Source organism: Oncorhynchus clarkii, chromosome 13, assembly GCF_045791955.1.
Source record: "Oncorhynchus clarkii lewisi isolate Uvic-CL-2024 chromosome 13, UVic_Ocla_1.0, whole genome shotgun sequence".
Lineage (NCBI taxonomy): Eukaryota > Metazoa > Chordata > Actinopteri > Salmoniformes > Salmonidae > Oncorhynchus > Oncorhynchus clarkii.
In genome coordinates this window covers 20,669,484-20,694,465 of record NC_092159.1, presented here as the reverse complement: position 1 = coordinate 20,694,465, position 24,982 = coordinate 20,669,484, and the positions used below count along the sequence as shown (strand labels likewise).

Here is a 24,982-nt window from a genome sequence, read left to right as displayed (position 1 = left end):
GTCTGGGTAGCATTTTGATTAGCTGTTCAGGAGTCTTATGGCTTGGGGTAGAAGCTGTTAAGAAGCGTTTTGGACTTGCACTCCGGTACCTCTTGCCGTGCGGTAGCAGAGAGAACAGTCTATGACTAGGGTTGCTGGCTGGCCTTCCTCTGACACCGCCTGGTATAGAGGTCCTGGATGGCGGGAAGCTTGTCCCCACGCACTACCCTTAGTAGGTGCCTTGCGTTCCAAGGCCGAGCGGATGCAACCAGTCAGGATGCTCTCGATGGTGCAGCTGTTGAACCTTTTGAGAATCTGAGGACACATGCCAAATCTTTTCAGTCTCCTGAGGGGGAATAGGCTTTGTCGTGCCCTCTTCACAACTGTCTTGGTGTGTTTGGACCATGATAGTTTGTTGGTGATGTGGACACCAAGGAACTTGACGTTCTCAACCTGCTCCACTGCAGCCCCGTCGATGAGAATGGGGGCGTGCTCAGTCCTCCTTTTCCTGTAGTCCACAATCATCTCCTTTGTCTTGATCAAGTTGAGGGAGAGGTTGCTGTTCTGGCACCATACGGCCAGGTCTCTGACCTCCTCCCTATAGGCTGTCTCATCGTTGTTGGTGATCAGGCCTACCACTGTTGTGTCATCTGCAAACTTGATGATGGTGTTGAAGTCGTGCCTGGCCATGCAGTCATGAGTGAACAGGGAGTACAGGCGGGGACCCAGCATGCACCCATGAGGGGCACATGTGTTGAGGATCAGCATGGCAGATTACCTACCCATACCACCTGGGGGCAACCTGCCAGGAAGTCCAGGATCCAGTTGCAGATGGAGGTGTTCAGTCCCAGGGTCCTTAACTTAGTGATGAGCTTTGAGGGCGCAATGCCACTGAACACTGAGCTGTAGTCTCACATAGGTGTTCCTTTTGTCCAGGTGGGAAAGGGCAGTGTGGAGTGCAATAGAGATTGCACCATCTGTGGATCTGTTGAGGCGGATATGTGAAGTGAAGTGGGGTCTAGGGTTTCTTGGATAATGGTATTGATGTGAGCCATGACCAGCCTTTCGCAGGACTTCATGGCTACAGACGTGAGTGCTACGGGTCGGTAGTCATTTAGGCAGGTTACCTTAGTGTTGGGCACAGGGACTATGGTGGTCTGCTTGAAACATGTTGGTATTACAGATTCTGTCAGGGAGAGGTTGAAAATGTCAGTGAAGACACTTGCCAGTTGGTCAGCCCATGCTCGGAGTACACGTCCTGGTAATCCGTCTGGCTCTCTGGCCTTGTGAATGTTGACCTGTTTACAGGTCTTACTCACGTCGGCGACGGAGAGTGTGATCACACAGTCGTCCAGAACACTGATGCTCTCATGTTACTTGCCTCGAAGCGAGCATAGAAGTAATTTAGCTTGTTTGGTAGGCTTGTGTCACTGGGCAGCTCTCGGCTGTGCTTCCCTTTGTAGTCTGTAATAGTTTGCAAGCCCTGCCACATCCGACGAGCGTCAGAGCCGGTGTTGTACGATTCAACCTTTGTCCTGTATTGATGCTTTGCCTGTTTGATGGTTCCTTGGAGGTCATAGCAGGATCTCTTATAAGCTTCCCTGGTTAGAGTCCCACTCCTTGAAAGCGGCAGCTCTACCCTTTAGCGCAGTGCAGATGTTGCCTGTAATCCATGGCTTCTGGTTGGGGTATGTACGTACAGTCACTGTGGGAACAACGTCATCAATGCACTTATTGATGAATCCAGTGACTGATGTGTTGTACTCCTCAATGACATCATTAGGATCCCGGAACATATTCCAGTCTGTGCTAGCAAAACGTCCTGTAGCTTAGCTTGGTAGGTTATATTGTAATGCAGCACTGTGGCATAATTGAAAACATGTCCAAAACGTGTATTCAATCACAAAGGACATTTCTTTTGAGTATGATAGAGCAGTTGTGGGGCAATGAATGTCACATCCACTGATTACTTTTCAGTCATGGATGTTATGAGACAGATATACCACTAGGGGGCAATGATGGTCCATTGTCTATTATTTTCTGATCGATGACAATGTGATTGTGCAGCAGTGTGCCAGTATAATCCTAATTCTCAAATTTAAAAGACTAATCTTTCCAAGGTTAAACACAAAATGGTTAAGAACTGAAACTGATATAAGCCTGGAAACATATAAAGGTCGTCTCAAGATTTGTCATGGACGGCAGCTTTAGGAGGTGAAACGTGTTGGATAACGCAATTGAATACATATCTATATTGAGCATCATGTGATGAGAGATATTGTCCTCAACTAACCACTCACACAAAGCTTGTGCATCCTACTCCCAAGTCAAGTCTTCAGAGCTTCTCTACTCTTCTGTCCTCCTGTAAACCTTATCTCTTCCCCCATCTCATCTCTTTCTATCCTGTACACACTCTCCTCTCTGTTCTCTATCAGAGGAGAATGCATGGGAATGTTCAGGCAATAGCTAGCCTGGCAGGGCCTCTGGTTGTTCCGTATGTCTAGATTCTGAAATACACATTTTCACATTCATTCATTCAACATTGAAAATATGAATATCTAAACACTACCCTTTTTTGATGCTGTTCATTTTAAGACATACCGTTTGGAACAATACTCTATACAAGTACATCACATTTACAGAGTGGGCTCTCTGCTAATTCTGAATTTCTGATAATTGTATGAGCACCGCCATAGCTCCCTCTCTTTTCCCCCAAATCTCTTTTCACCGTGTGAAAATTATGGCATCACCACTCTCTGCCTGGCTGGCAGTAATGCTTCTGGTTGTTCCCCACTCCAGCTCCTCTCCTTCTGCTCTCCTCTCCCCTCCAATTATCCCAGCCATGCTGGGTCACCCTGGTTCAAAGACCTGGAGCAGCTGGACTATAGAGGGGCCCCCTCAGGAGAGAGGAGAGACAGGCACACTGAACGGGGCGGGAACAGAACACATCACGTGTCAACACACGTCATACGAGGGTGTCCTGAGAGAGACCCACGTGACACGGTGAGAGAGAGAGAGAGAGAGGACCGACAGAGACAGACAGTCAACACACGTCATACTAGGGTGTCCTGAGAGAGACCCACGTGACACGGTGAGAGAGAGAGAGAGAGAGGACCGACAGAGACAGACAGTCAACACACGTCATACTAGGGTGTCCTGAGAGAGACCCACGTGACACGGTGAGAGAGAGAGAGAGAGAGAGAGAGGACCGACAGAGACAGTCAATACACGTCATACTAGGGTGTCCTGAGAGAGACCCTCGTGACACAGTGAGAGAGAGAGAGAGGACCGACAGAGACAGACAGTCAACACACACGTCATACTAGGGTGTCCTGAGAGAGACCCACGTGACACGGTGAGAGAGAGAGAGAGGACAGACAGAGACAGACAGTCAATACACGTCATACTAGGGTGTCCTGAGAGAGACCCACGTGACACGGTGAGAGAGAGAGAGAGAGGACCGACAGAGACAGACAGTCAACACACGTCATACTAGGGTGTCCTGAGAGAGACCCACGTGACACGGTGAGAGAGAGAGAGCGAGGAGCGACAGAGACAGACAGTCAACACCACTTCATGGTATAGGGAAATAAAAAGAAAGGAGAGTGTGAGAGAGATCCCCCCCCCCACCCCCCCATAGGTCAACGATCCCCTGTTGCAGCTCTCCTTGGATCCGCCTATAATTTAATCTCGTGTCCCCTCAGGAACCGTGACCTCAGCTTTGTGGACTGTAAGTCAGACACACACGTGCTTCATGTGCATCAGTGGTATGTAGGCTTACTGTACACAGGTACAGTGTAGATGTTCGACTGAGAAAATGTTCACGCGCTCCGGAACAAAAAAGACGAGACCGAGGTTCAAATTGACGCACAGCACGTGTGAATCACATATCGGTCAACACACACACATACCACAGATAGACACGCACATGTCAACACACACACACACATAGACATGCACAATGTGCACACACAATATGGCTAGAGTTCTTCACTTAAAACGGGAAATTATCAACAAAAAGGTCAACACACAAAATGCACTCCTACGCACTAAACATATGTACCGTACATATTTATGCACACAGAGAGACGCCAACACACAAAATGCACTCCTACGCACTAAACATATGTACCGTACATATTTATGCACACAGAGAGACGCCAACACACAAAATGCACTCCTACGCACTAAACATATGTACCGTACATATTTATGCACACAGAGAGACGCCATATGCTCAAATTCTCCACTTCAAAAAGGGAAATAGTCAACTTGGTAGCTGTGTCTGCAGAGGGAGTGCTGAGCTGTCAGTGATAACTCTGTTCTGTGGTCAAAATGGAAGCAACCATGTAGAGGAAGGGGGGGGGGGGGGGTGACCACACCGTAGACTGCTCTCTTCCCTCCACTTTCTCCGATGCATTTAATAAAACCCCCTCACGGGTCAAGAGAGTCCAAGTGCAACATTGCCTGGCGTAACCGCGGGTTACCCTGGTAGTTCTCAAGGAAGGGATCCTTCACGAGGTAACACGAGGACAGCCTAGAGGGGAGGAGTGCCGGTCAACCATTCAGTCAACGGCTGCTATGCACTTCCATTGACGACAGGTGCGGCCAAAATGGCATCTTATTCCCTATACAGAGCACTACTTTTGGCCATAGTCCACAGAGCGCCGTTTGGGACGCACCCTATGTCAATGGAAAACCGGTCGAGCTACTAAAAAAAGAGACCTTGAAGCAAATTGCTGACACTTAAAGTACTCTAACTAACCCAAGGTGCAATACCTTCAAATTGAAGTTTGACAATAAAAAGAGCCACCACCATTGGGATATAAAACTTGATGTCTCTGCTATTATTTGGTGATATGGGATGCCAGGATTACTGAATATTCAGCGTAGTGTCCATTACGGACGTAATGGCACCAAAGCACGGAGCTGTCCTAGACACATGGGTTCATTCCCAAATGGTATCCTAATCCCTATGTAGTTCCCTACTTTTGACCAGAGACATAGGGGCCCTGGTCAATACTAGTGGACTAAAATAGGTAACAGGGGGTAATTTGTTACGCAGCCATGGGGCACTGCGCAACAAATTTATGGGGCACTCGAGGTCAAGGGGGTTAGAGAGGGAGGGGACTGGCAGGAGAAGAGAGGCATTTTAGCTTTTGGGACGAGAGAGAACGAGGGAAAAAGCCTTGGCTCGTGCTTTGCGAAAGAGGGTCTGGACAATGCACTGACTGTAGAGCTGCCACACACACACACACACACACACACACACACACACACACACACACACACACACACACACACAATGCAGCTGTGGTGTCACAAGGAGGTGAGAGAGTGTGTCAAACAGTGGGATACACACACTCAATACACTCCTGAGAATAACTAATGGACAAACAGCCACCACCTGGGTGTTTAAAAACTATTCTATTAGTAATGCATACCCATCTAGAAGACTGCAGGACCTTGACAGAATCTTTACATGCTCGGAGACAGACTGAAGCCACTTAACGACTTCCCCGTCGATTAGAATAAAATGCTTTTAACTTTGCATGAATGTCGAGGATTTTGATGTTTATATTTCAGTTAGTTAATATGAAGTAATTCTCTAAAATTTCCCCACGGACGCAGTTCCTGGTCAAATACACAAATGTTTCCTAAACACTTTGTTGTACATACATGGTCTTAGTCTCCCTGGCACTCATTGTTTTGCTTTCACAGTCTATACGATTGGGTACTATAGCATCTGAGTCTTTGTGAAAGCTGATTCCCAAAGTGATACCTCCGAGTCTCGGTGGACAAGATGACGTCTACAAGCGGTCGAGAGAAAAGGGGGGCAGTCTAGAGGAAGTGGTGAAGTCCCAGACAAACAGAGTGTGTGTGTGTGTGTGTGTGTGTGTGTGTGTTTTTGTGTGTGTGAGAGAGAGAGAGAGAGAGAGAGAGAGAGCAAGAGAGAGAGAGCAAGAGAGAGTGTGTATCCATAACTCACCAGTGTCCAGTAGGTGGTATGAAGTACATGCAGCAGTGAACCCGTGAGTCTGGGATCCTCTTCTTCCTGTTGATGTTGATCTCCTCCTGCAGGTACTGCTCATACTGGTCGTTGATGAACTTCATGATTGGCTGCCAGCTGATGGGGGGGGGCACATGGGAAATGGAGTTCACAGACAGGCGACGACCCAGTCATTCACTCTGTGGTAGGGATTAAAAAAGAAAAACTACAACTCACCAGTTCTCGTTGTTGATGTGGTCCCCAAAGCCGGGAGTGTCGATTACCGTTAGTTTCATCCTCACGCCCTTCTCTTCGATGTCTAGACAGAGAGAGACACAGGAGAAATCCATGACATGTATTACATTGCTAAATGTATACTGATTACCACAGATCCGTATGTGTGTGTGTGTGTGTGTGTGTGTGTGTGTGTGTGTGTGTGTGTGTGTGTTACCGTGGCTGATGGACTTGATCTCGATGGTCTTGGGGATCCTCTCCTCGGGGGTGGACACCACAGACTTCCTGCTGACCTTAGACTTGAACAGGGTGTTCATCAGGGTCGACTTCCCCAGACCACTCTGACCTGTTAGAGACCAACACAGGGGGTGAACTATAGGTCTGGACACACAAACAGAGAGGGGCTTCTCCTCAACCATGAGGCTCTTCTCACTTCTCTTCTTCCTGCCTTTCAAGGGAGTTTTTCCTAGCCACTGTGCTTCTACATCTGCATTGCTTGCTGTTTTAGTCTGGGTTTCTGTATAAGCACTTTGTAACAACTGCTGATGTAAAAAGAGCTTTATAAATACATTTGATTGATTCCGCCATCTCCCCATAGGCATCCATTAGCAGCAGGCATCGGCAGCCCAGCCGTGCCAGCTTAATTAACCTTTAGGCATCGGGGACACTGCTGCGGTCTAAGGGGCTTTAGGGCTGGGATTAGGGTCATACATCTCACAGAGAGGCCTTACGAGTCTGAGTTAAATCTCCACTGACCTTTCACACAATGCCTTTAGAGAGGGACAGACAGTACTGCTGCTGTGTCAAACTCTGTCCATACAGACCTTCTCCAGATCCTTCAGGTTTCGGGGCTGTCGCTGGGCAATACGGACTATCAGCTCCCTCCAAATATTTTCTATTGGGTTCAGGTCAGGAGACTGGCTAGGCCACTCCAGGACCTTGAGATGCTTCTTACGGAGCAACTACTTAGTTGCCCTGGCTGTGTGTTTCGGGTCGTTGTCATGCTGGAAGACCCAGCCACGACCCATCTCCAATGCTCTTACTGAGGGAAGGAGGTTGTTGGCCAAGATCTTGCGATACATGGCCCCATCCATCCTCCCCTCAATACGGTGCAGTCGTCCTGTCCCCTTTGCAGAAAAGCATCCCCAAAGAATGATGTTTCCACCTCCATGCTTCACGGTTGGGATGGTGTGCTTGCGGTTGTACTCATCCTTCTTCTTCCTCCACACACGGCGAGTGGAGTTTAGACCAAAACAACTCTACTTTTGTCTCATCAGACCACATGACCTTCTCCCATTCCTCCTCTGGATCATCCAGATGGTCATTGGCAAACTTCAGACGGGCCTGGACATGCGCTGGCTTGAGCAGGGGGACCTTGCGTGCGCTGCAGGATTTTAATCCATGACGGCATAGTGTGTTACTAATGGTTTTCTTTGAGACTGTGGTCCCAGCTCTCTTCAGGTCATTGACCAGGTCCTGTCCTTACACAGCTTTCTGGTTTTGGCCATTGTGGAGAGGTTGGAGTCTGTTTGATTGAGTGTGTGGACAGGTGTCTTTTATACAGGTAACGGGTTCAAACAGGTGCAGTTAATACAGGTAATGAGTGGAGAACAGGAGGGATTCTTAAAGAAAAACTAATAGGTCTGTGAGAGACGGAATTCTTACTGGTTGGTAGGTGATCAAATACTTATGTCATGCAATAATTTTCTAGATTTTTGTTTAAGATTCCGTCTCTCACAGTTGAAGTGTACCTATGATAAAAACTACAAACCTCTACATGCTTTGTAAGTAGGAAAACCTGCAAAATCGGCAGTGTATCAAATACTTGTTCTCCCCACTGTATGCACACTATTGCACAACATACCCTTTGCTCATAAACTATCCCATTCACTAGAGGTCTGCCTTTCTCCGACGTTACCACTCCACTTCAAGTGGGCACACGTTTCTGACGTCTCTAATGTAGCGCTGACTGAATGCTGCAATTTGCCCGAAAACAACTATGAGGATTGTGATGCATATCAATGACGACGTGCCGACAAGAGAAAGATATAGCCTAGTCAGAGAACATGGAAGTCTGGCGTAAAATGTTTTATTGATTGAATTGATCTTCCTACATGATGGCCATGAGAGAAAGTAATACTTTTTGACCTTGCCCAGATGGGTCTTCATTGACTTGGTACCTTGAGATGCCACCTTTATTTTAAACAAAAACATTCCAATGAACCACTATGACAGCTAGTATGTATAGGGCTCCTATACAACATACTGTGTGTGTGTGTGTGTGTCTCCGCGCTCTACTCTACCACCATCCCCTCCGACAGCCACGCAAACACAGAGACATCTAAGCTGGGAAGAGAGACTCAAGGTCCTTCAACATGCTCTTCGTAGCTTCAGTCACTTCTCACCGTGGTAAAGTACAGGTAACTGCCAAAATAAAGGAAACACCAACATAAAGTGTCTTAATAGGGCAGTGGGCCACCATGAGCCACATCAGCTTCAATGCACCTTGGCATAGATTCTACAAGTGTCTGGAACTCTATTGGAGGGATGCAACACCATTCTTCCATGAGAAATTCCATCATTTGGTGTTTTGTTGATGGTAAGCGCCACTGTTCAATTCGGTTGAGATCTGGTGACTGAGACACGCGCGAGCTGTGGTGAGCTGAGGGCAGAGTGGTGTGTGCTAGAGCTCTTCACCATTAATGGGCATCATTACTCCACCATCTCTCTGCCTGACAGCTTTATTTTATACTGAAGGATGCATGCCACTATGTGTAGTGTGTACCAATCTCAGGAGCACTCGGGGTAAGGGTTCCCCAATGGGGTTCCACGCTAGTTAGTCCTGGAAGATCAAGCACTCACTCCAGGCTCATTTCCCAATGACAGTTTGACTTTGAAAACATTTAAATGCAGAGTTTAGAAAATAAAGTCTCTCTCTCTGGGGATGGGTGGATGTAACAGATGTGATGGTGAGGACGTGTGTGTGTGTGTGTGTTCACGTGTGTTTAAAACCATTCACTCACATCCATGATCTCAAAAGGGTGTGTGTTACACATGTGTGTTTTGCTTGTGTGTGTTCACTGTTCAACACCACTCACCGACGATCATGATGTTGAGCTCAAAGCCCTGTTTCATGGCCTTCCTCCTCATCTGCTCCAGGATGGCATCGATGCCCACGTAGCTGAAGTCACCAGCGGCATGTGACGCTCCCTTGGCAGGGGGTTGCGGGTGCGGCGGGGTGGACATGTTGCTGTGGCTCGGCTTGACCTCTGACCCTGATGATGAAAGAGAGAGAGAGAGAGAGAGAGAGAGAGAGAGAGAGAGATCAGTGTTCAGCATGGAACATTTTATATAGGTTCCATCTCACTCATCACTGTAGCTGCTGATCAATGAGTAGATTTCACGACAGTTCACTGAATTCCAGCTGGTTATATCAAACTGTACTGAACCCAAACTACACCGGACAAATGCAACTTATCAAACTGATTCTTCACAACGGTAGTGGCATGTTTGGTGAATAACATGCTATGGGTATGACGGTTAACACCTCCACCTCACACAATAACTCAGACTCTTAACAAGAGTCCAACTGTAGCCACAGGAAAAGACACTCATACACCAACACTGCATACACCAACACTGCATACACCAACACTGCATACACCAACACTGCATACACCAACACTGCATGAAATGACTCAGATCCCCCCCCCCCCCCCCCCCCCCCCCCCCGCCGTCTCCGTCCACACCCAACCGTCAAACACGGATCCCTGAGGAATTAAACTGAGTGATATGTCCAACAACCTATAGACTATAGCCCAACAAATGACACATAGAACAGTGGACAAAAACACATCCGCTCCCCTACGTCACATATATCTGAAGACGTACACGCGTGTGTTGTGGTGAACAATGGCGGCAAGCTGCAGCTGTAAAGTGGATGTAGTACTCACAATATTTTAAACTACAAATAAATTTAAAAAAAGTAAGTACACAGACTCATATTGAAGAATAGTAGCAGTTACAAGTTACCACTCACCTGAGTGAGTGACTGGGAGGCAGGTAGATGAAAAGTACAGTCTACAGTGAAGTAGACCTAAAATAGTCCAAAGTCGTTGAAGAGAAGGTATGACTGCCTATCGTAGCAAGGCTAACTGCCAAAGCAGTGTCTGGACGAGCCTACTGAACAGAAAACAAGCTACTTTCAACTGTTACACACACACACACACACGTTAGCCCCGGCGTGGTGGGAGGAGACAGTTGGGTGTTTTTCCCTTTTGACAGCGTGCTGTGGTATCATCTACTGCTCGAGGTTTACAGACACTCCAAAACCACAGACAGAGGCATAATCACAGCCAGCAAAATAGCTGTGAATGAATTCAAACATGCGATCAGAAGATCCACAGACAAACCTCAAGACAAAATGTCCATATCCTGTAAACACGGACCACTATCAACGTGCTCCAGATAAGGGGGAACTGTGGCTGTCGTTTCCAGTGCTTCACATTCTAGTTTGTGTCCATGCACTCACAGTAGGAGAGAAAGTGGGACTCCCTTTCGAGTTTGACAACGTCAGCTCTAGCGGCCTGTGACAGGTCATTGTAACCACCTTGCCCTGCTCCTTGTCCGCGGTGTCCCCGTTGACCTGATGAATATGGGTTGAGCATCAACAGCCACGCCTGTCTTTACAGCGGAATCTTCACCGCAGTCTCTGGGTTTCCTGTTCATCACACTAGCCTCCACATCCTCTCGCTTTAGCTCGCCGGGCCTGATGATTCAAGTCTTGCACACCGGAAGTCATTGTCACACTGCGCCTCATTTCCTGTCCATGTCTGATAACGACAATTGTGAGCGTGCCCATAAAACACGCCGCCTCCGATCTGACACTAAATTCAATGTCACATATAGAAACTTCTCCAGTGTCTTTCTGCACAATACGTAAGCATGTTGTGGAACCATTACAGCAGGAGCTTTCGTTTATTTGGACTGGGACGTACTAGACTTTCCACATGGAAGCCCTGGGAAAAGTGCTGCTAATAAACTTTTAATAAACAGTGTTCCCAACTGGTCTATCGGAGCTAGAATTTCAGTGCCAAACGGGACCCTCGCCCAGTAACTACCACACACGCATACATCACCTACACACACTTCCCACCCACACACCCTTCAAAAACCCACACCCCAGAATGTAGGACTCCCAGTAGAATAATCGGAACGCCTGGGAATCTCTGAACGGAATGCCCGTTTCTTCTCCACTCATAGTCAGAGTGAGACGACACAATAGAAGAGAATGAGTAGGTGGGGATGGACCACACCTTCACTAGCCGGCATCTGTGTGGAGCTGCAGTCTCGACCTTCAGTTTCCCAGACCCTGTGATGATTGATGGAGGCTACGACCCCGCAGAGCGGCTTGGCTGAAACGTCCTGGGAACATGAACTTCATAGACGAAAAAGCCGTGCCTCTTCACGGTCATCAATCAACACACATCACCGTCAGAGTACTGGGTTTTGTTTTTTATGTTCCCTCAACACTCAGCACTCTTCAACTTCTTTATGCGCCTTCATTAAGCTCACATGAAACATTCGATCAAATGGGGAAATGTGAACCCTTTGGTCGGATGAAACCGCCCCTACTGTATGTAAGAGCAGATGTGCGGTGCTGCTATCCCTGTTGAACAGACAATCCCCTGTAGTGGGAATAAGATGTAGAAATACACACAGAGTGCTCATTTGATGTTAAAGGGGGAGGGAAAGCATGACACAGTGGCATGTACAGGGCCTTTGTTGATGTTGTGGTGCCTCCCTGCCTGCCATTGCTGGTTTGCCTCTGAAGCTAAACAGGGTTGGTTCTGGTCGGGACCTGGATGGGAGACCAGATGCTGCTGGAAGTGGTGTTGGAGGGCCAGTAGGAGGCCCTCTTTCCTCTGGTCCCCCAAAAAACGTATATACCAATACCCCAGGGCAGTGATTGGGGACATTGCCCTGTGTAGGGTGCTGTCTTAAATAAAGACTCTCTGTGGTCACTAAAGAGCCCATGGTACTTATCGTAAGAGTAGGGGTGTTAACCCCGGTGTCCTGGCTAAATTCACAATCTGGCCCTCATACCATCATGGCCACCTAATCATCCCTAGCTTCCAATTGGCTCATTCATCCCCCTCCTCTCCCCTGTAACTATTCCCCAGGTCATTGCCATAAATTAGATGTGTACAGTCAACTTATCTGGTAAAATAAGAGTTAACTCAAATACATTTTCAAAAAAAGAGTAAGGAAGTGCAGGAAGCAGCCTCTCTAAGAAAGAGACAGGATACAAACCGGCACTGGTGGCATATTAAGGGTCTATGAGCCATCCCACCCCTGGGTACCACAATGGCAGCTCCCCCTGTGCCATCTGGTGGGTAACTTCTGTGTACACACACACACACACACACACACACACACACACACACACACACACACACACACACACACACACACACACACACACACACACACACACACACACACACACACACACACACACAGAGAAAGGAGAAAAATGTGTGCTGATGGCAGTTACATTACTCAGGCCTGAGAATCTGCTGTCTGAATTCTTTGTTCCTGTTTGACTGGCACAACAGACGAGAACGATCAGTTTCACTCTCAGTGACAGTGACCACTGATCAAATCTCATTTTATTGGGTCAAATACACCTGTTATTGTGGGTGTCGCCAAATGCTTGTGTTTCGAGCCACAACAGTGCGGTATTATCTAACAAGCAATATCTAACAATTTCCCAACAATACACACAAATCTAAAGTAAAGGAATGGAATTAATGTCCACTTCTCGTCTCTAGCCTAGTCTGGCCATAGGCCTAGTCAGAAACATTTCACCTTCCAAGGACCCTTCCTCCTCATTTATGAGCTACAAGAAAAACAACATTGGGGTTTGAGGATCCAGGCTTTTATAGAAAGCCTTGCCTTCCTTTTATAAGTCAGAATAGCGGCCAGGCGTAAACATTGTTCTACAGAGCACTGGCAGCCTTTGAAGCCTGCTGGGTCTCTGGCTGAGTCACCTGATTAAAACGGACCAGTGAAACTATGACTACTACACATTCTAAACTTAACTCACGCTAATGACCCTAATTTGCTGTGAAAGCCCCTTCAATACGCGTTGCATCCAAACTGAAGACGAACGGCCCCTAAGCCCAACAAAGCAGCTGTTGCTTATCCAAACGCAATGAGATGTTTGACCTGTAAAAACACCTAGCTGACCCCAGAATGAACCCCTCAAACACAACGTCAAAGTATTTCTTCCACTTATTAACACTTCAAACTGACTACCAAACACAGTGTTTACCAGAACTCTGAAAACAGACAACTGTTACGACTGGGGTTGAAAAAAAGGCTAACTGACATTTCTGACTTGAGTGTGACAAGAGATTTAAGTATTAAGGGAAAGCATGTGGAGCTGCTTTCCTTGCATGGATGAATGAATAAAATGGATGGATGAGACCCTAACAGCTGCTGTTTCCAGACTCCACATCTAGATTTGCTCCATTGGGAACCACCTCTGATTCATCTAAACAGTGGTTTGTTACACACATCCTAGATCAATGGGGACCATATGGACACTCATCCTAGATCAATGGGGACCATGTGGACACTCATCCTAGATCAATGGGGACCATGTGGACACTCATCCTAGATCAATGGGGACCATGTGGACACTCATCCTAGATCAATGGGGACCATGTGGACACTCATCCTAGATCAACGGGGACCATGTGGACACTCATCCTAGATCAACGGGGACCATGTGGACCCTCATCCTAGATCAACGGGGACCATGTGGACACTCATCCTAGATCAATGGGGACCATGTGGACACTCATCCTAGATCAATGGGGACCATGTGGACCCTCATCCTAGATCAACGGGGACCATGTGGACCCTCATCCTAGATCAACGGGGACCATGTGGACCCTCATCCTAGATCAACGGGGACCATGTGGACCCTCATCCTAGATCAACGGGGACCATGTGGACCCTCATCCTAGATCAACGGGGACCATGTGGACACTCATCCTAGATCAATGGGGACCATGTGGACACTCATCCTAGATCAATGGGGACCATGTGGACACTCATCCTAGATCAACGGGGACCATGTGGACACTCATCCTAGATCAACGGGGACCATGTGGACACTCATCCTAGATCAACGGGGACCATGTGGACCCTCATCCTAGATCAACGGGGACCATGTGGACCCTCATCCTAGATCAACGGGGACCATGTGGACCCTCATCCTAGATCAATGGGGACCATGTGGACACTCATCCTAGATCAATGGGGACCATGTGGACACTCATCCTAGATCAACGGGGACCATGTGGACACTCATCCTAGATCAACGGGGACCATGTGGACCCTCATCCTAGATCAACGGGGACCATGTGGACCCTCATCCTAGATCAATGGGGACCATGTGGACACTCATCCTAGATCAATGGGGACCATGTGGACACTCATCCTATATCAACGGGGACCATGCGGACACTCATCCTAGATCAACGGGGACCATGTGGACACTCATCCTAGATCAACGGGGACCATGTGGACACTCATCCTAGATCAACGGGGACCATGTGGACACTCATCCTAGATCAACGGGGACCATGTGGACACTCATCCTAGATCAACGGGGACCATGTGGACACTCATCCTAGATCAACGGGGACCATGTGGACACTCATCCTAGATCAACGGGGACCATGTGGACACTCATCCTAGATCAACGGGGACCATGTGGACACTCATCCTAGATCAACGGGGACCATGTGGACTCCCAGCACCTTGGTCAAATGAGGAGGATTCTATTTAAAAATACATGAATGAACAAGGGTGGAAATAAGATGTTTAGAAGTTCAATTATCTTGTGTAAAGAAGCGGTTGAGATCTGAATGTTGAAGGCTAGTTACGCTACACGGTCTCATAGGGGACTGCATTGGTGGTGGTTATGGTTAGGGTATGGGATAGCACCCGGGTCTGCGTGCCACATCTAACCTCTCTACTGCCATGTAGAATGAATGTGAACATGGGCTCATACAGAGATACGTAAATCAGTGATCTCTAGTAAAGATTGAGCACGAGCTACATCGTTCCACCCCACACGTGAGGTTTCAGGCTCGGCGGTAGATTGACGGTTTCCTGTTTGTCAGTGGAGACACAACGGAAGAGGCCTAGGCGAGACAGCGAACGAGACATCAATGAGAAATGTATCAACTCATACGCCACCTGAAGACTATAAAAGTCAACATGTTTAAAAAGAAGAAAAGAAAGAAGAGAAAAGCACTTCTGATTCATTTCAAATGACAGCTACACGGACCATTTCAAGACCTTGGACAGGGAATTTGGGGGATAGTGTTAATCATGCCAGCTGACAGCAGTGTTGCACTAGTACTACTATATAGCGTATCAAACCACAAACCATCTTAAAAAGCACAGCCACCACATTCCCCACTCCCCTCAAGGGTTGGAGTCAATTCCGATTCAGTCAGTAAACTGAAATTCCAATTCTCCTCGTTGAAAAGCAATCCCCTTACCCAACATGCACCCTGTGCCCACCCGGTGCTCCTGGCCAGCCTACACGGCGTTCCCAAAGGAATGTTTCCCCCTCTCTCTCTCCGGGAATCTCTCCCACATCCCATTCGGATACAATCCGCCCAGTCTGCACCGGAGGATCCCTTACTGAGTTACATGCAGCCATAACCAAACATTGTTCTGCTTTCATTCTGACATTCATTATATCAGGCACATCCTGACCCAAATACAATATTCAAGGAGTGTAATTCATATTATGAATTGTATTCAAACATGTTTGTAGAGTTATGAGACAATAGGTTGGTTGTTTGCGGAGAGATGTGCTTTCGGTTTGTTTTGGTTTCGATATATTAAATAATGCAATTTGGCGGAACCTTATTCTAAACGTGTTAACTGTCAGAACCTTTCCAATTTAAACCACAACCTCTTTAGTTGCCTTTCTGTTGTGTTTTTCTTCTTCTCCGTTCTTTGAGGCAAATCCAACCTTTGACGATACCAGAACTCCGGACACCACAGAGAAGGGAAACATGGGTGAGCGAGACCATGACAATGATTCATCTCATGCACAACGAGTAACTTGGCCTGATGTTGGACCACGCGGTTTGAATTGTGCGGTCAATGATTGAGCTGGTCCATCCGGGACTGGTCTGGTCCTCGTCTCTTCACAAGACAACGGGTCATAAAGAACAAGAACCAGCACCAGTCATCCAATCCAGTTTGAAGGTCTCTGGACTTCTGAGGAGATCACACCAGTTAAGCTGCTTCCTCATAACTGGTGCAACACACATTGTGACAGATCCTATTTGCATGGCTCAGATAAGAGACAGTCTTCTCTTCAACCCTTTAGCACATGGATGCCAAGGATGTCATGACTCTCCGTTTGGGCTTTGGGAGGAAGCCTAGGCATCCTCTGCTTCTTGGTCACACACCGTTACTGATCCACTTAACAACACGGTCTGCTCTTTTAAAGTCCCAGTCCCTAGGGGGTGACCTTGTGTCCCAGTAGCCTGGTCCCAGATCTGTTTGTTCCATCTTGCGTCTTGTGTCAATTGTCACACCAGGACTTGGAGTTGGCAAGACAGCACAAACAGATCTTTGATCAGGCTAGGGTCTCAGCCCAGCGCCAACCAAATGGTCACCCCCCCCCCCCCCCCCACTCTTGGGCAATTTAACCTACGAGCTGGGCTCACTCTTGGGCAATTTAACCTGCAGGTTCACTCTTGGGCAATTTAACCTACGAGCTGGGCTCACTCTTGGGCAATTTAACCTATGAGCTGGGCTCACTCTTGGGCAATTTAACCTACGAGCTGGGCTCACTCTTGGGCAATTTAACCTACGAGCTGGGCTCACTCTTGGGCAATTTAACCTATGAGCTGGGCTCACTCTTGGGCAATTTAACCTACGAGCTGGGCTCACTCTTGGGCAATTATCACTTTCCTCTCTCTCAACCAAGGGGTGTAAATCTTGGGATGCATTTATGCCAACTTACCAATGTTCTCTCAGTTCCTGTTTTTCAGCATCAGTTTGACAACCATCCACCTCCCCACCACCAGCTATAATAACCTCCAGGCCCGTCATTGCAACTCCTTTCTGGGTTCCCGCTGCACAGCAAAGGGCTACCTGTCATCGGCATGTGGCTCGGAGACGAGGCCATACCCCAAACTATTTAAATGACACTCCATCCTCGGCTGTTGTGTCAGTGAGACCTGTACTTGATTGAACTCGGGTATCAAGAAACATTCCGATTGTAAAGGTCGGAGATTATCTGGTCACTCGTCCTGATTGGTTAAACCCATGCTGGGTACTGTAAAAGTCCTCAAGCAGAAACAAAAGAGTGGAGAGCAATGCTGGACATCCTGTTTCCCAAGAGGACCAAGTCAAGTACTGGTGGTATGTACAGGATAAACAGGGTACACACGCCGTCCAACGTAAGGCTGACGTGCAGGTTCCGTCGACAACGCAACCATAACAACTAACACAACATGAGAAGAAAGTAAATGGCCCAGTAGAATAGAAGAAACATTTTAGCAGTAAGTATAATACAGGAAGGGTGAACTGTGTGATTGAGATATAAGAGGTCATTTTTTCGGTTGGTCAACAACTTGGGGGTCAATGGAAGGCTGGAACAGTCCGTTGAGGTGAGGCTAGGTACAGTAGGGGGACATACGTAACTGCCCTGTAGTGTACATCCAAGAGGATATCCACTCACTCAATCTCTCATCCGTCCTTTGAACCAAAGGGAACCAGCTGATTAAGGAGGTCAACGTGCCACTTTACTGCAATAACACCATAGCATGCGATACAGTGGGCTTGAAGAATAGAACGGTGGACAGCACACACACACACACACACACACACACACACTCCCCCAGCCTCCTCACACACGCTTCAGATGGCGGTGGGTGACGAATGCTACTGGCTCACTTCATCTTTCACTACTGCCGTCGCTCGTCAAGCCCCCTGAGAATGTGACCTTTGGCCCCGCGCGGCCCAAAGCAGATGGTGTTAAAAGACAGCTTTCCACACGGGAACTTCTGGAACACAAAGATAATGACCTGCCCCCTTTACCCACCACAGAGACAGCGGCAGAGAGAGAGAGAGAGAGAGAACATGAGGCAGGCTGTAAATACAGCGACAGAGTGAGAAATACGGAGAGAAGGAAACACAGTTGAGAATGATATAAGGGAGGAGAGAGGCCCACGCTACAAACACAAGGTGAAAGACAGAGTGCGAGAGAGAGAGAGAGAGCAAGATGGAGTATATGAGAGAGGAGAGGAAGGCCCAGCATAAGTGCGGCCATTATTGTGTTGTTGAGTGCCATGACGGACACTGTGTGCAAACCAGCTGCTTTAAGTCATATACCTACCACAACAATATAAAACCCTCCAGGCCTCTGAGAAAAAGGGAAGAGAGACTGAAAGGAAGTCATTCAGAGCAGCATTATAGGGAACTGGGGAAACTGGTGTATGACAGTCACACGACCACCAAGTATGAAGTGGGAAGTTGGGTGGTTTAAAAAATATATATTGGATCCTCGTTGAAAACTGTTACTCTTCCTTATGAGAGGAAAATGTAATTACGTTCAGAGTGGAGGCCTCAGACAATACGTTGCCCTGAGAAGATACGGTGGGGAATATCGTTCAGAGATATTTGTTTCATTTCGTGCCTGCGTGTGCTGCAATTAGCTACACATAAAAATGTTTCCAATTAGTTGTATTAGCCAGTTACCCCCTTTATATATTTCCACACATTGTGTTATTGGAAGATATGCAATTATGAGCACTCCCATTGGCCAAGAACAACCACAAGAACAAAGAAGTCAAATAAATGTTCCTTTGCGCATTAATAGGGGGCTTCAATAGACTTAAGAGAAAAGGGTTTACAGATGTCTGGGCATTAATCAAGTTGTTTTGCTCACATCTCCTAAGTAGTGTGTTCTACAGGGCCAGAAACATTGATCTCATTTCCCTGTTAACGACCTGAACGTGCTCCACTACGTGAGAGGGATCACACAACAGGGTTCAAACAGGCTGGTACCCTTCAGGCAGCACAAACAGAGGAGGTCAGCAAAGAGGACGTACGGGAATCAAAGAAAGAAGTCCTGTTACACCAGAGCTAAACCAAATACTCTCCGAATCCGATCTAGAGACAGCACTGAGAAATGAATGACGGCTGCAACGGCTGGCTAATCCCGACCGATGTTAGTTTAAACGCCAGGCAACGGTTACACGTAAACCCAGAAGCTATTCCTCTAACAATCATTCGGATTGATACTGTAAACGGAGTCAATAGATTGCAAGTATGTGTCGCTGACGAACACCATGCCAAGGAGGACCGTGCGTACGCCGTCACCCAGTACTGTCAATCATGACGGACGTCCTGTCATGTCGTCGTGACTCTGTGTAGCTGTCATACGGCCGACGGGCCCATAGCCGGCTGTGCACATGCTGCCACGGGCCCCTCGCCGGCACACCAACAACAACCATCACCTCTAACAGGAAGTGACACGTCTGCTGTTCCTCCCTGCTCATGTCCTCCCTTCCCCCGTCTCGTCCTCCTTCCATCCTCCTCTCATATACACTATACAGTTAACCTCCCGGTGTGGTCTGGTAGATAGAGGACTAGAGGAGTCTGTCATTGGATGAGAAAAGGAAAGGCTACGTTTCGGGAACACGATTCGTTATGGTGTTTATGGCATAACAGGCCACAGATCCACCTCTTAAGAGCGCTCTACCTCCAGGATAGTCACCTGAACAGGGTCGGTCTCAGTAGGGAGAAAACACGTAAGAAATAGAGTGAAATGGGACAGATATTTGCTTTCCCGAAGGGTTTCGCCACAGAGTGTGACCCACGTTCAGTCCTGCCACCTGGCCTGCGAGCGGAATAGTAACTAAAGCCTGAAACAAATGATGGACGCAGTAGCGAACAGCTACACTGTAATCACAATGCAACTACTCCCTTGTGGGCTAATGTAGCTAATTAACGGTTGGTTTCTTGTGTTGATGGTTAATAACTGTAGCGGCTAGCCCAGAGGCTGTAAACACGTTACAGCTTAATATACTTTAATATAACGTCAGTGTCTCTTACTCTAAAGCGGTGGTGAACTAATGAATGAAGGACTAAACACCTGTAACAGGGTTGGTTATGTTTCCTCTTGACACCGCAGAAATATGTAGTCAATGTTTACGTATTCCTATTGGTTGGTTGAATTTGCATATCAATGAGGTGTTATGACATTGGTCAGGGAGAGACCATGAACACGCAAGCGGTAGGTCAAGTTCTGAAATACTATATTTTAAATGTTATATTTACAATGTGTACGAGTTCATTATGTACATATCCTGATGTGTATATACACAGAGTTTACAAAACATTAAGAGCACCAGCTCCTTCCATGACATAGACTGACCAGGTGAAAGCTATGACCCCTTATTGATGTTAAATCCACATCAAATCAGCGTAGACGAAGACAGGTTAAAGAAGGATTTTGATTCATGGATTGTGTGTGTGTGCGCCATTCAGAGGGTGAACGGGCAAGACAGAAATAACGCAAGTGCCTTTGTACAGGGTTTGGTAGCACTGGTTTGTGTCAAGAACTGCAACGCTGCTGGGTTTCTCACACTAAACAGTTTCCCGTGTGTATCAAGAATGGTCCACCACCCAAAGGACATCCAGCCAACTTGACAAGTGTGGGAAGCATTGGAGTCAACATGGGCCAGCATCCCTGTTGAACGCTTTCGGCACTTTGTAGAGTCCACGCCTCCGACGAATTGAGTCTGTTCTGATGGCCAAAAGGGTGCAACTCCATATTCCTAACGTGTGGTGTACGTTACCTGTTCGATACTGGCCGGAAGTGTGGGATGTGCTTTCGTATGTTATTGCTTGTAAGAGTGAGTTAGCTCGCTCGAGAAATGCCCCTGCTAAAATTCACAGTTATTTCCCTGCCGAGTGCAGAATCACGAATCTACAGCCATCAACATCCTGTTGTCCTGCACGTCTAATGTGCTTCCTTGTGTCCAACGTCAGAATAAACACCAATCGACTGGGGCCTCCGGCTGGACAGTCCTTTCTTTAAAAGCACAAAACGCAAGAGAGATAGAAGTACGGTCACATCTGGTGCTGAGACCACTTTTCTTGTCGTCGCTGCATAGTGCACACACACACACACACACACACACACACACACACACACACACACACACACACACACACACACACACACACACACACACACACACACACACACACACACACACACACACACACACACACACACAAATGTTGACTGCAGTTTAAGCTAACAGTATCACTCCTTGGTCGTATAGGGATACAGTGTGGCGGACACTCCGAGGCAAGGACATCTAGAACATCTGACGTGTACTATGGTGTGACGACAGGAGCAGAAAACTACACTGCTGCGTCTTGTTCTACTGTCTTCAACGGTCGCTGTCTATTGGTGGACAATTACAACCTGTCGAACGCTAGGTAAAATGGAGGCCGTGTGGCCAAGAACTGGAACTACTGCAACTAGAAGCCATATGGCTGATATATTCAACAGCAGAAACAGGGAACGGAACATGGTCAGTCACATAAGACGGGGCACAAACGTGGTTCTTTCTTGAGAGGCAGGTGAAGCGGAGGGGCTGGGGGTGGGTTGTAAAGGAATGGGCCACTCTTCCATTGAAGAAAGTCTCATGCAGAAAATGTGGCCTGACGCTTCGCCTTGAACTTGCAACAGCAACCCACCAGAGAGCAGATGCATGGGGTTGCCAAAATTAAATCAAACTTACTAATCCACTGCAATTGATCAAAGTCAAGCCAGAACATTCGACACAGGGAGCAATTAGGACTAACATGATTGGTCAATAAATACTCCCCACCCATTTAAGCAGATTGATTATTTAAGCTGAATGGGGCCGAGCACAAAGGAAAGAGGGGGTAGAGAGAGGGGGATAGGAAACAGATAGAGAGAGGGGGGTAACCTAAAAGAGAGGGAGCAGTAAACCCCCCAAACTCTCCCAGAGAGCACAATGGAACAAGAGAAAGACCGATAGAAAAAAAAAGGTCTGGTCTGAATATTATTATGACACCGTTCCAATCCCTGACAAATACAGCTGTCACACACACTACACGGTCCAGCTCCAAAACCTCATCCAGACAGGACACACACACACACACACACAGACTGAACAACCCCGCCAGCCCTCTCTTTCCTTTCTATCACTCCTCCAGCCTCTCTACAATAGGAAATCACACAAACAAATCAGAGAAACAAGAAGCCGTAGCATGTTATGAATGAACAGAAAACCAGAGACACTCACCCTAGCCTCTCTCTCTTCCCTCTCAGCCACCCTGATCTCTGCTCCAGCTGGGCAGGCTCTGCTGCTGCTCCCAGGCCCCGCCCCCACAGCCTGGACACATGACCCACCACTCTACACCCAAGCAGGCCAGCCAGGCGGCCAGCAGCAGGCATGCCACACCCCTCATTCAGGGAGAGTTGAATGGGGAGCATTGTGAATGTGCTGGACACATTGTGTGTGTGTGTGTGTGTGTGTGTGTGTTCAGGGGGGGGGGGGGGGCAGTTGGAAATGGGAGGAAAGGAGTGTGTTATAAGAGTACATATGTTTAAGGAATGGAGAGAAAAGGGTGAATGTGTTTGACAGGAAAAGTGAGTGTGTGTAAGAGGTGGAAACGGAAAGATTAAAGAACATGTGACAGTTTGCACGTGCTTAAAAAGGAGAAAAAAAAAGTATAACAAATGTGTATTCAGTGAAAGAGAGTATGTGTGTTGATGTCCATCTGTCCCTTCCCTCCAAATGCTCAGCGCAGTGTCTCTCCCTGTATGTGTGTATGTGTGTGTGTGTGTGTGTGTATGCACACTGTGTGTGTACTGTGAGGAGGCCACTGGCTCTTTCTCCTCCTGGGTTAAAATGAGTCCCCATCCATCACATTAATGCCTGCCTCATACAGCCCCATGACTAAAGGAATATGTCCCAGATAACAAATGAATAGCATCCCACAGTCATCAGACTCCGCATGAAACATTCTATGGGAAACAGCTCTGTCGACTGCAATTCAAAACATTATGAACTGCATAAGAGTACAATGTGTGACTTCCTTTTGGTCTCATACGTTCACTTGTTGCATGCAATAACTGCGGAGCTTGGACTTAATCATGTCTACATACAGTGAAATACGTTAGCGTGGTATTTTCCTTGGGTTTCCAGGCTGCAATCACTTGCTACGTGGGCCAATCCATGCAACGTGTGTGGAATTGTGTCTATCATAAATCTGTAGTCACACTTATGAAAATCACAATCCTTTCAATGCCGAAACACTTCCTTCTTATCCGATTACTGGAATTAAGAGAGAAATGTGTTTTATCACAAGCGGGTGGAAAGATGGAAAGTGAAACATCTCCGTACTGCACTTACCTAAACAAGCTTTTCCCCCCACATTTGCAAGCTGATGAGAGGGCCCAAGAGACGTTTTCTCATATTCAGCACAAACGCTTCCTTCCTGTCATGGTTTCGGTGGTTTGTGTATGTATTGGACCAAAATGGTTTGTGCACCTGGCCCTATAGGCATCCGGTCTCAGTGAGAGATAGATATGAGCGAGCAGGTCGTCTTCTCCTGAACTAATACAGATCATCACCCGCAGGCTCGTTGGGTTGAGGCTCTATTTGGAATACATCGGTAGCGTGTCTGTTTATTCTCCCCCCCCAAAAAACTTCATATTGAAGCCAGGCAAGCTGCATGTGGTTTCTGATTCAATGTAGGGCAGGTTATGCAGTATGCCCTGCATTGTCCATGATTTGTTCATCTGCAGCATAAAACACTGCAGCACAAATGCTGTTTGTTTGTTGCTCTCCCTCGTCTTGGGAGAACCCAGAGATCAACTGGGACTGAATCAATGACCGCCATACATGTAGCTGGTCCTGTGGAATAGCAGCTAGTTCGGAAGGATCACCCTTGTCACGATGAGCGAATTCTAAATTGAAAGTAAAGCTTTGCTCATTGACTGAGTCTATTTCAGTGCTCCAAATGGTCGCAAAATGACTAAGTCGCCGGCCCATAGAAATAGAAGTCCTAGAACAGGCATCCTCCGATTACTACTGTACGCTCATGACCATAGCAACTGATCCGAGTCCAGCCCTTCAGCCCTTTAGCTAATAGACCTCAGAAGACTTTTTTTGGCAAAGAGAAGTCTGTGGGTGAGAGATCACATTCAGACTTCCTTCCTTATCTTGATTGCATGCCACGATAACGAGATGAGACCCTGGAGCCACGTCCTTGTTTTGCAGTTGCAAACAAACATTTGAATTATTGTGCCAGAACCTTATTAAATGACCCAGTTCTTAGGCGGCTGTTGCTCTGTTGGCTGAACGTCTCGCCAGAGTTTTGTTTGTCATTGTTTGTTTTGTCATTTACCCCACTTCTGGAGGCCAGCTTCGTATAATCACATCAAACTGTGTGGGCCGAACAGGCAACTGGAGACCCATGCAGGCACAACCCCAGAGGGGAGCTCTCTGATTGGACTAGAGGTCAGATCTGATTGGAGGAGGCCCACACAGTGATTAGAACACATGGAGCTGATTAACCAAGTCACCTCAATGACTCAGCAGAGAGAGTGACTCACACAGACATACAGCCTCCCACCCAGAGAGATGGAAGAAGGGATGAAGAAGGACAGCGGAG

At 47.4% G+C, this 24,982-nt stretch overlaps 1 protein-coding gene across 7 annotated transcripts in view; it reads right to left on the bottom strand.

Annotated features, from left to right (window-relative positions):
- Positions 1-24,982, bottom strand: part of LOC139424556 (septin-9-like) — a 73,266-nt gene that overhangs the window by 5,829 nt on the left and 42,455 nt on the right. For 4 of the 7 annotated variants that reach the window (XM_071176518.1, XM_071176519.1, XM_071176517.1 and 1 more), the window contains 4 exons: positions 9,301-9,477; positions 6,420-6,548; positions 6,206-6,287; positions 5,969-6,106 (listed from right to left, as the gene is read on the bottom strand). In XM_071176518.1, the coding sequence (XP_071032619.1) occupies positions 5,969-6,106; positions 6,206-6,287; positions 6,420-6,548; positions 9,301-9,477 (526 nt within the window). Of the gene's footprint in view, positions 1-5,968; positions 6,107-6,205; positions 6,288-6,419; positions 6,549-9,300; positions 9,478-10,241; positions 10,398-10,811; positions 10,852-22,605; positions 22,639-24,982 lie in introns of those variants that run through there. The other 3 variants (XM_071176523.1, XM_071176520.1, XM_071176522.1) reach the window with 3 other exon arrangements.